This window comes from Gallus gallus, chromosome 8 (genome assembly GCF_016699485.2).
Source record: "Gallus gallus isolate bGalGal1 chromosome 8, bGalGal1.mat.broiler.GRCg7b, whole genome shotgun sequence".
In the NCBI taxonomy this organism is placed as follows: Eukaryota; Metazoa; Chordata; class Aves; order Galliformes; family Phasianidae; genus Gallus; species Gallus gallus.
The window spans coordinates 19771450-19783487 of NC_052539.1; the positions used below are offsets into that span (position 1 = coordinate 19771450).

The window sequence follows — 12038 nt, forward strand, 5'->3', positions numbered from 1 at the left end:
TGAGCCCAGCCGAGCCTGCGCATGCCTGTCACTTGCCTAATCTCTCTCTGCTACACGTAGCTCTTTGCTTGGAGAGCGGGAGCAGCTCTTCATGGTAGAAGATTTTGCATCCACCACTCGGAGCTTTTCTTTCACACTTGATAAAGTTCGGATCGACGCGTATATGCTTCTCCTAGTGTGTGGTCAATGGGTTTAAAGTGCCTTTGCCATCGTCTTTATAGCCGGAGTGGGTGCGTGGGAGCGTGTCCGTCCGTGTGATGGCTGGAGTCCCTTGCTGTGTGTGTTTTGCACGTGTCTGTGCTTCCAGCACCTGGCCCAGCGCGGGGCCGCCCCGAAGCTCCCCTCCACGTGAGTACGCGTGGGTCCCTCCGCCCCGGGCTGGCATGGGGCACAGGGGCTGGCCCTGCTCCGGGCCAGAGCAGTGTGAGAGCGGCTCGCTCCTGTCCCCGGCACGGAGCGGCCTGTGTGCACGGTGGGAAGTCGTGGCTGACCTCTGTAGTCTTGTCTTGTCGTTTCAGTGGTGTGCGGACAGATGAAGCTTGGCCTGTTTTTACTCTCTGTGTTTTTCCTTGTCTTTTTTTATTCCCTCCTCATCTTCATCGCACTCTGCCATCAAACAAAACAAACTTTCATCTCTCAGATCAGCGAGAAGGTTGGTCCTTTTCACTTTTTATCCATCTACAGTACGCCACGTCAGATGGGACTTTTCCAGTAGGGAGAGGAGAGCCATCCCCAAAAAGGGAGGGGGCCCTGCAGACTCTGGCTCCCTTCCAGGCACGGCCACAGTGTGCCTGATGAAATCTGCTTACTGTTTGCTGTGACTCTGGTGATGGCGTTAATACGTTGCTTGCATGTCTTTGTTGCTTGAGATTTAAAATGCACAGAATACATTTTCCATGCAAATACCAGCCAGGATGGTTTTTTTCAAAGGTAGGGTGGGAGTGAGTGCATGCTGCTGTATGTGGGGTCCCTCTCTAACCCAGTAGCTCTGCTAGGTGCCCACCCGATACCTCTAAACTGCTGCTGCTTTCTGGCCAGAGATCAAGAGCAGACTTTACAAGTAGGGTCAGAGTAGCTGCAGCCCTCCACAAGCTAGCAGGGGGAGCAGGTCCCTCATTTCCTCATGTGTCTTTAATAGTTTTGACTTTCTCAGGGGGAGTAAAACTTGGTTTCGGTATCAGCTGGAGGAGGGCCTGCTTCTCCAACTGCCCTCCTGCTGTCCCCACACAGGCAGTTCTCCATGTTGACCAAGGGCCCTTTGTGTGAGTGGTGCCAGGGCAGTGTTTCCTCTCTTCTCATCCCTGGGGTTGGGTCTTGCTTTTGCTGGCAGGAGAGCAGGGAACTCAGGAGTGGCCTCAGCCGTTCTGGGATGGCCCAGGGAGGCCCTTGGTGGCCTGCAGAGGAGCTCAAGAGATATCTCCCTCACCGGGGTGCCGTGCGGGTCCATCCACACGTGCTGGAGGAGAGGGATGCTCATAATGGCCATGTGTCCCAGGGCTGCTCCTAGGTAGCACGGTGGGACACCCTGGCTCCCTTCACACATGCCATCAGGCAGCTGTGTGAGTTGATCTTATAATCATCTCTGGAACAAGTTTTAACAAGTTGTCATAGCAGTTGTTCCACTACGCTGCCTTCACTGCCTGGGACGTGCTCTCATTTAGATTGTACAGAGAGACGGGGCCCTTGTTGTTTACCAACTAAAAATAGATTTCACGGAGGATAAAATTACCTGGGCCCAAGACAACGATGGAAAATGAGAGCAAGGAGGAAAAGGGAAGAAATTAAAACCAAAGCCTAAAGCCTCCCAGGTTTCAGTGCGTTTGGAGCACTGCTGTGATGGCTCAGGCGCCTCTGGAGAGCAAACCTCTGACAGGGCACCGAATGGTTTGGCCGCATGCTTCATTGGAGGGGAGGCAGCCGAGAATGGATATAAGCCAGCAGGAGCAGGTAATTTCCCATTCCTTGTGTCGGCCCCTCCTTCCCACCCCACCAAAAATAGCCAGGTACGCAAATATTTAATGCGAAGCCAGAAATCAGTTTCTAAATATTCCAGTGGGATTTGCCGTACTTATAATTTGTTTGGCGCTGATAATTACATCTTAGTTTTTTTAGCTTTACTTAAAACTGTGTACTGCTCACCCATGCATTTAATTATTGCTCTGTGAGTGCTACAAGGTTATTTATTAACGAGTTATTTTATCTTGATACAGTGGATCCTTTCTCTTCTTCTCCTCCTTAATGTTGTGTTATTTTCATCAGAGAAATTTCGGAGAGTGAATGCAAATTGCACAGCTCCACAATCTTGCTCTCCCTTACTTTGCTATTAGTATGTCAGTATGCTGAATGCTGATGTGTCTCCAGTGCTGCACCACTGTAATGATATATCCTCTTTTATATGTGGTTGTCAGCGCAAATAATTAGACCTAAAAGTTATAGCTGAAATATAATCCAAAAATGGCAAGGCCCTGTTTTGGAAATTGTCTATAAAATGTCAGCACTCAAGGATGCATTGGGAGCATAAATAGTACAGCATTGTTTGAGCACAAGATTAGACTGTAAATGCATTTTTTCGGGTTCCAATTTTTCCTCTCCTGCTGTTGATTCTGTCAATAGATTGTGAGACACCAACAACCGCCTTTCCATTTGAAGTCCTTCCTTAAAATGATGGCACTAGGGAGAGATGAAAGGTGTCTACAGATGAGTAAACCGTGGAGACTTACGATCGTGGTTGAGGATATCTCCTAAATTCACTCCTTCCCAACTTGGAGGAGGCGGTGCTGAGGAGAGCAGGAGTTTGGGGCAAGGTGGAACCGTGGCTCGGCTGAGAGCACTGTGCACCATGCATCATCCTGCTCACCCAGCCCTCTTTTAGAGCAGACGTCAGGTGGCTTCTCCATGGGGCAGAGGAGGAGCAGAGGGGAGGGAGCATCAGTGCCACGCATCTCTGCAAGCTGGAGTCAGGGGTGTTAGAGTTGTCATTTGCTCAGCTGCACTGTGGCCAAGACAGCCAGCAGGGAGAAGCAGCTTGGTTTCCCCTTCCCTAGCAGCATCGTGCTGTTTCAGAAGCATGGGCATGCCTTCCTGGTGCTGCTGTGTTTCCTTGCTGTATGCCAGCAGTGTCTCAGCGTGCCACAGGGGCTGACAGCACCAGCCTGAGAGCCTTGAGCACTTGTGTCCAGAGCTCAGAGCCTCCGCTCCTTGCAGACAGCAGCAGGGAGGGGGTTCCTGGCTCCCTGGGGGGGTAACGTCACCCTCAGAGGGAACCTGAGATCTTAGGAAGCAGCCGCTCCGGTGGTGAAAGGAGCCGGGCAATCGATTGGTGCTCTTTGCTCTCAAGGCGAGGAGTGTGCATGTTAATGCATGCTGAATTATTAACGTTTCTCAGTCTCAACCTTTGAGGCCAGTGTGTTGCCTGCTGCCCTCCATCCCCACTGCACTGCCCCCAGCGAGCAGGACCCCATCTCCTTGCCATCCTTCCTCCCTGCCCTCTGAGATCTGGGCACAGACTCAGGTTGCACGGCACTGCTCACCACTCAGGGTTCTGCTTTGCTTCCCTGGGAGCACTGTCTGCACAGCACGGCAGCACAGAGCCCTCACGCCTCCTGTTCTTGGGGTGAATGACAATGAATCACATTTTTGACAGTCTGCTGGTTTAACCAAACCTCTGAGTTATGCTATTGTCCATTGAAATCGCTCTAATATTCAGAGTAATTTTCCCTGTGCTGTTCTTGCAGAGCCTCCAATCCTCCTCCTCAGATCCCGATCCAAAAAGAAGATGAAAAAATAGAAATAAAATTGTAAATTCTTGTCAAGAAAATTTTAATTAAAAGGGAAATTTCATTGCTGCAGTAAATGAAGAACAACAAAATTTCCAGCAGCCTTTAAGGTGGCATCATGGGTTTTGCTTGCCCATAGATTTGACTTGTAAATTGGACAGAAATTCTGAAGAACGCTGCCATTTGAGGGGTTATACTAATTTAAATTATTACCAGACTCCTGTGCTGGAAAAGCAAGAGACTTAAAGCACTGGCTTGAGCCAGAGGAATGTGTTGATGGTGCTCTGCAAGCTGCTGTGTGAGCTCTGCCAGCTATCACTATTGCTAACTGTCAGCATCTCCCCTCTCCCTCCACACTGGCTGGGATGAGGAGCTACCATTCATCCCCCTGTGAGGATGGGAGGCCAGCAGAGCCCGTCCCTTCCTCTGGACACCCTTCTGCCAGTGCAGGAGGACATGGCACTGGTGGGACTCAGGAGAGCCCATGTGGGGTGTGCTGCCTCTGGTCTCACAGGGATGGGAGACAAAACCTGCTGGTGTAAGCTGGCCTCTAGCCTTCCTGCATGACCTCCAACCTCTGCACCTGAGTTACTCTGCACTGTCCTTGCACATCTGTAGTGCTGCTTTCTCTCTGACTCCTGTGGCCTCCGGCGCCTGCTTGCCTGGTGCATGTGCATGAGCTCCCTGTGTGCACCTCTGGCTTTGTCCTCAAAGTTTGCTCTTTTTTGTGTGTTCGTACAGCACGGGGGGGTGGTTGTGGTCCTTGGATGGGGACGGAATTTGAACAGCTGAAATAATTCAACGCCATGTTCATTGGAAAGTGAGAGCTGACTCTTAACGAACAGTGCTGGGATGCTTTGGTTGGAAATACACGCCATCATGTTAAACCATTGCCATGTCCATCAGGTTAACTCTGTATTCTCATGACTGGGTAGCGCCTGAGTACGCTTTCAGTTCTGTCTCGTTTGGGGAGCGCTGCCCCGTCAGTCAGGTAACGCCTCACTGGCGATCACTCATGTAGCCATTGATTTCAGATTTAATAATTGATTAAAAGAAACAACCAGCAAGACTTTGGATTTAGACATTAAAAAAAATACGACAAGAAAAGCAAGTATCCTTCCCTTGGCTGGGAAGGAGCTAATGAGCCCTGTTTTGTCACCGAGACGTTGTGTAGTACACACACAATGTTGACAGCACTGTCTAATTTATCACGAACTTTCAGCACTGTTGTTCATACTAGTGTGGGGGTTTTGTCTTGAGTCTGTTTCTGCAAGCCTGTTGGTTTGGGGATGAATCATCAAAGGGACAGCTAGCGAGGTTAGATTTGGGGACAGTCAGCTCAGCAAGTGGCACGGCGTCCTCCATGGCTCGCCGGGCTGGCAGCAGCCTCCTCTTCCACAGAGAAATGATGGGCCTGAGCCGGCAGAGCTGAGCCCTCGGGGCCAGCATTGCATTGCCCCACATCTGCCATCCACCAGCGCTCGGCTGACCTCACTGGAGGAGCGGAACAGCAGGGAAAGGCCCCTCCTGAGCCGGCCCAGCGGGCAGCAGCCCTCCGTCAGGGCCACCGTTTGGCAGAGGAGGCTGAGCACAGCAGGGTGCTGGGCAGGACACGTTGGAGCAGTTTCCCTTTTTAAACTACAGTCTAAAGCGAGCTTGCACAGAGGAGACAAAAGATTTACCGAGCACAGTGGTTTCTCTACCTTTGCTTAAATTGCCCCATAACACTAACCCTGAAGAAGGGGCCTCATTTCTCAGTGTCATTTTCCTGACGGGAATGCATATGGCAGGCAGCTTTAGAGCTTTATTGTAGCTGAGAGTTGCTTACAAATAAGTCTTGAATGAAATACCAATGAAATACCTAGCAAGGGATTGATATGAAGAGAAGCTGTGCGGTGAAATAAGGAGGAATACATCTCCCAAAGCACTGCCATAGAGGTTGGGATGGTTCTGCCAGCCCAGCTCCCTTCTGTCAAAATGGATATGAACTCACATCTGTCAGGATTAGTTCTCTCCTGCCCAGCAAGGTGATCTGTTCAGACCCTGACAATGTCATGCAGCTCTGGTGACTGTTTTTTCTGAGCCAAGGTAGAACCTGAGTTACATTTTGAAAGGAATTATATTTTATTTAGCAGCACACATGTGCTAATTCAGAACGAAGCCCTTCTGCTGCCCCTGCCCAAACCCTGTGAGGTTTAGGGGACACGTTGCTTTACTTTAGAGCTAATAAATGAGGCAGGTAATGCCATTCTGCACAGCTTCGGTGGGTCCTGCACAGAGAGAGTGTGTGACTGGCATTTGTGCTTGCTCTCTAATTAGAGGGACGTAATTTAAATGGAGGAATGTTTCGCATTAGTGATATGATTTAAGAATGCCATGTGTGGAATGAATGGACTGAGCCATCCCATAACGAGTTCTAATAAGACACCAGTGGCTGAGGAAGGAGAGCAAAGCATGCACAATTTGATGAAGCAGCGTACAGCTTTTGCACTCGGTTTTATCTGTCCTGAGGGATAGACAGGCAAGACTCCTGAGTCCCCCTTGTGTACCCCTGCAGTGCAACTGAGCGCTCCATGCTGGTTCCGTGCCCTACTAGCTGTCTCCTCCTTGTTTCAGTGCGGCGTGTTGCTCCTCGATTCTCAATCCCTCCGAGCAACCACGAGGTGATGCCTGGAGGGAGTGTGAACCTCACGTGCGTGGCAGTAGGTGCCCCCATGCCCTACGTGAAGTGGATGGCTGGTGTGGAGGAGCTGACCAAAGAGGATGAGATGCCCGTCGGCCGGAACGTGCTGGAGCTGAACAACATCATGCAGTCCGCCAACTACACCTGTGTGGCCATCTCTTCCCTCGGCATGATCGAAGCAACGGCCCAGATCACTATCAAAGGTAGAGTTACTCCTTTTACTTGGGTTTCAAAGATATTGCCCTTCTCTCGAATGCTCTTGGGCACAGCCAACTGACCGCAGTCTCTTACGAGTTTTCCACCTTGCACGGGAAGATCCCAAACCCGCAACTTTGGGTTCTTTTTTCCACTGGCAGTACGTTAGTATTTGGGCTTTGGAGGACTTTTCTTCTGTTTCTGTATGCGGCTCGTACCACGCTGTGTCCTGCTGTCTCACAAGGGAACCTCCCTGGGGCTGTGCTCAACCCAGTGGTTTCTGACTCGTGCCTGCAGCTTCAGGAGCTGCTTGGTGCAGGTGACTGGGGAAGTCTGCATCCAGAGAGCCATTTGCACAAATATTTCCTTTCCTTGTTGCAGTAAAGGCAGGACAAGGAGGTCAGCCCCACCAGCATAACCTTCCTGTAGGCCTTGCCAGAGTGAGCAATTTTCTTTCTCTGTCAGTTTTCTTTCTTCCCTTACTGCTCTGCCTGTTTGCCTCTTTTTCTTAAGTCCTTAAGACATGCTTCCTGTGTCACAGGGAACAGTACTGATGCATGCTGACCACTGGGGACAGGGCAGCCTGCCCAGACAGCTCCCTACAGGGAGGCTGAAGTACGTGTCCTGTCTTTCGCATCTGGGGCCAAACAGATTCACACTATCCCTCTTCTCCTTGCAGCTGATACGTAGCTTGGATTTCTACAGATGTGTCATCCTTTGAGTCTGTCTGGTCTCACAGGCCCCCTCCTGCACTGTAGCCACCTTTAGCACTGTGTCCCTGCTTGAACAAATCACAAAATTGAAACTTAGCCCTCTCTGACCTGATGATGAACAGCAAATTCTCTTTCCCTGGTGCTAGTCAGTGGATGCTTTTAACCTCAGCCACACATTGCTCCCTTCACTCACAGTGCCCGCTACTTGGTGGGGGCTGCTTCGCTGCACTGATGGTTCCCAGTATTTACCCCTTCGTTCCTGGGAAGGCTCTGCTTAGCAACTTTAACCCCTTGTCTTCCTCCTGGTTTCTCTATCTTGATCTGCACCTTTGTTCTGGACACCTTGCTGCTTTTGTCTCCAACTCCTTCACCCAATGTTGTTTCTCCTGTGCTTGTTGGGAAGTAGACATTTGCAGGGCATATGGGAGAAGCAAGATGACACAGCATTGATTTCAGTGAGTGCATCCAAGGCACCAGACATGCAAGGCTGCACACCCAAGAGCTGGCAAGCACCACTCTCACGGCACTCCAAAACCTGAGGGAGGCTGCCAATTTCTTGGTACTTCAGGCTGTAACATTGGGTGAGGTGCATCTACCCTCCATGGGTAACGATGGATCCTTTTGTGGGTTGCACATCCCTGCCTCCTATGCTAGCTCAGCCCTCACTGATCTTCTCAGTGCTTGAGTTGCAGTAGCACTGAAAATGGCATCCTTCCCCAACATGCTCCTGAGCCTGCTCCCCTGTGCTGAGCCACCTGGAACCTGGAAACCTGATGGTTCTGCCAGAAAATGAAGTGCTTGGGAGTCTTTATTTGAGATGAGCATTTTTTCTAGTTCCACCTTGTGCACAGCTACATTACAAGTCACTAATGACTTTAACTAGGGTGGATCGTAGGAGGTTTAAACTTACTGTAGACTTTAATTCACTCATTGTCTTAAAGTATTTGTGTACTCTGCAAATCTCACACACACTTTCTTTCTTTGTTCTTTTGGTAAAATGGCAAATCTGGAAATGTTTGCTTGCAGTAGCTGCATTCTCATTAACACTTCATAGATGTCAGTGTCACAGGGTTCTTGTGTAACAGTTCGTTGTCTGGCTGCAGTTTGACACACCACCCAGTCAAATAGTGGATGTGCAAGTGGATGATTTATCTGGCTGTATCCCTCCTGCCTATACCGTAATACTTGCAAGGCATTCCCCATCAACCCATCTAGCAGCATTGTCCATGAACTCCCTATGGCCTAGGATGCTGTCTCTGTGGAAGCAGCATGGTTCCAGATTATTTGCGGTGCTCTGATTGCTTTACTGTATCCCATTGTAAATCAGCTGTAAACCTGGTTTCTGGGGCCAGCCCAGCCCAGCAAGCACCTTCCTGCTGCCAGCTGAACCCCCATGACAGAAACATTCCTGCATCCCCGTTGAATTACCTTTATTTAGCCTGCTGCTGGTAAGTGCGTCAAGCACGTCTAATAACATGATTGCTCTGTTTATCCTTCCATTAAGAACCACTTCAAGCAATATATGGTAATATAAAAATGCATGTTCTAGAGTATGAAATGATTTCTGCCTTTTAAAGAAGAATGTTAATGGGAGGTGGCAGCTCCATTTTTATCCCCGTGCACATTGCAGGGTTTGAGCTGACTAAATTATTTAAATCACACCTCTCTGCCTTCCAATTGCAGCGCTGCCAAAACCTCCAACAGAGCCATTAGTGACTGAAACGACAGCTACCAGCGTGACCCTCACCTGGGATTCAGGCAACTCCGACCCCATTTCATATTACGTCATCCAGTACAAGCCCAAATCCTTGGAGGGTCAGTTCCAGGAGGTGGATGGTGTGGCGACAACCCGCTATAGCATAGGTGGGCTCAGCCCCTTCTCGGAGTACGAGTTCCGGGTCATTGCAGTCAATAACATTGGCAGGGGCCCCCCCAGCGAGCTGGTCGAGGCCCGGACAGGAGAGCAAGCTCCTTCAAGTCCACCCCTCAAAGTCCAGGCACGGATGCTGAGTGCCAGCACCATGCTGGTCCAGTGGGAGCAGCCAGAGGAGCCAAATGGACAGATCCGAGGGTACCGCGTTTACTACACCACCGACTCGCATCTGCCTTTGAGCATGTGGCAAAAACACAACACCGACGACAGCCATCTCACCACTGTTGGGAGCCTCATCACAGGGACCACATACAGCATCCGTGTCCTGGCCTTCACTTCGGTGGGCGACGGGCCGCCCTCGGACATCATCCAGGTCAAAACGCAGCAAGGAGGTACGTATGGTGTGGGGTGCCGCAGCTTTGTGCCTACCCCAGTGGTGTGCAGCTCAGCTGCGTGTCTGATCTGCACCAGGCATCACAACTGCAGTTGATGCTCAAATGGTTGCCTGTCACAGTGTCATCCCTGCCCCCCAGCTGTCAGATGGTTCTGGAGAGCTGGTATCAATCCCTGTGCAAGTAACACAGCCCAATCTTTTGTCTGGAATATGATGGCTGAAAATGTGACACGAGGCCCTGGATGTGTATGTTGGCACCTGTGTAACTATACTGGGGTATGAGTACACATATGAAAGTAAGGATTGGAGATGCAGAGTCAGGGTCTTGCAGTAAGCAAGTCTCATTGTCACCTGCCTGAGTTCCAGAGGTGCTTGATTGTTGGCCAGGATATTCCAGGTACTGAGGAGATGGAAGAAGGGGAGTCTATCAGGAGTGAGAGAGAATCCTCCCGAGGTGAAACACAGACTCTGTAAAGCAATACAACTTCTTTCTTTGCATCTGTCCCTTGGCACTAACCGTGTGTTTTGTCCCCAGTTCCTGCCCAGCCAGCTGACTTCCAGGCAGAGGCAGAGTCTGATACCCGCATCCTGCTGACGTGGCTGCCTGCCTCTCAGGAACGCATTACCAAATATGAGCTGCTGTACTGGGAAGGAGAGGACGGTGTTCAGGTGAGAGCCCTGTCTCTGCTGCTGCAGCACTTAGGACCAAACATCACAATTCAGCCACTTGTGCTGGTATGACAATGGGACTACTTAATCACCATGTTTCTTCTGTCCCATAGGCATGCAGTAGGGTCCAGCAGCCTCTGTCTGGCTCCTGTGTAAGTGGTCTCAGCAGTGCATGTTGATCCCCAGCAAAGCAACTAGTAGTAGCTTGGGACTGGAGGAGCTCCAGAATGCATTGGCATCCTCCCTGATGTATCTGTACTGTTGCTATCTTTAAATGCTTATGTGGGCCAGTGGGACATCCAAGTGGGTCTGAAATGGCCTTCAAAATCTGTCTGTAGCTCCTGCACTCTCCAGAGCATCTCAGTAGCAGAATGAGGCTGGCCTAGAGAGCACTTCCACATTTACTGTCCTGCTCTGCATAAATCAAAATTAGCACTGCCGTCAGGACAACACAGTGAGAACTGTTCCATGGCAGTATCACAGTGTCCTGTGGTCCTCTCCCACTCTCTTGGATTTATAGTGGCACGAGAGCTACAAGAAATACTGCCCACTGGGTGAAGTGTCAGCAAAACCAGCCTTTTGTCAGCACTGTTGAGGTTCATTGAAGGTCCTGAGTGCTCATGGATGAGGGCTTCGTTCTGTTTCACAGGCAGACACCGTGTGTTGGAAAGAGACAAATTCCTGTGTCCTGTGCCCCCTGTCTGAACTCTGTAGTTTAGAGACTGCATTCCTACAAAGCTGTCGTGTGCACTGAGTGAAGTCTAGACTTTAAGCAGAGTAGCCCAGTGGTGGGAGAGATCTGCTTCCCTGCAGAGTCCTTGTATATCACCTAGAAAGCTCAGTGCTTTGGAGTCCTGCAGGACTACAGCAGGTTAGGTAGCATGGCTGCGACTTTTTGTGGGCCAGGATGGGCGACGGGGCTGCTGGTGTCCTTGGTGCTGAAGCTGAGCATCAGCTTTTATTTCTTCTCCACCTACACCAAATAATCTGTGTTTTCCCTTCATTTTGCAGCAAAAGGTGGAGTTTGACCCAACCTCCTCGTATGCTGTGGAAGGTCTCAAACCAGACACGCTGTACAAGTTCCGGCTGGGTGCCCACTCTGAGCTGGGGGTAGGAGTCTACACCCCAACCGTGGAAGCCAGAACTGCCCAATCCAGTAAGTGTCTCACGCTGCAGTACTGAAGACAAAGTAAAAGCAGTCCAGTTCCCATCGCCTGGGCATGGAGCAGCTCGGTGCCTCTGCCCTTTTGTGACTGCAGGGCTGCTGACATGCAGTTTGCTAAAGGGTGTATTGGGGAAAGTCAGCTGAAGTTTTGGATCAGGGCTCTTTGGCAGAGGGGGTGCACCCAAGTGGTAAGTTCTTCCTTTGTGTCCCTTTGATCATGCTGTCTTTCCCTGAGGGTAGATTCATAAAAACTGATGGAGGAGTGAAGCAGACTGGGAAATTGCTTTGGAGAGATTGATTTGAGTGGGCTTGTGCATCTCTGTGAATTTACTCCCATGCGGGCAAGCTGTCTGGACAGGCAGCATACGGGTGCTTGGCTGGCTCTAAATATGGCTGTCCCCAAACCACAGGTTTTCCACCCCTTCACTCCTCATTCCAGCTGCCTTGCTTCTGCAGGACTCATTCTGGGCTCCATACACTCCTTAGCAAGGTGAAGCATCCTTTGAGGCCAGATGTGCCTGTGGCTGTGAGGCAGCTGGAGAACTTTGGGAAGGTAGCTTTCTGCCTGGT

General features: G+C 50.5%; 1 protein-coding gene across 38 annotated transcripts in view; it reads left to right on the plus strand.

Annotated features, from left to right (window-relative positions):
• Positions 1–12038, plus strand: part of PTPRF (protein tyrosine phosphatase, receptor type F) — a 342426-nt gene that overhangs the window by 272248 nt on the left and 58140 nt on the right. For 24 of the 38 annotated variants that reach the window (XM_040705351.2, XM_046944827.1, XM_046944822.1 and 21 more), the window contains 6 exons: positions 641–652; positions 6393–6662; positions 9051–9632; positions 10170–10303; positions 10417–10455; positions 11315–11459. In XM_040705351.2, the coding sequence (XP_040561285.1) occupies positions 641–652; positions 6393–6662; positions 9051–9632; positions 10170–10303; positions 10417–10455; positions 11315–11459 (1182 nt within the window). The remainder of the gene's footprint in view (positions 1–640; positions 653–6392; positions 6663–9050; positions 9633–10169; positions 10304–10416; positions 10456–11314; positions 11460–12038) is intronic. The other 14 variants (XM_046944824.1, XM_046944830.1, XM_046944826.1 and 11 more) reach the window with 3 other exon arrangements.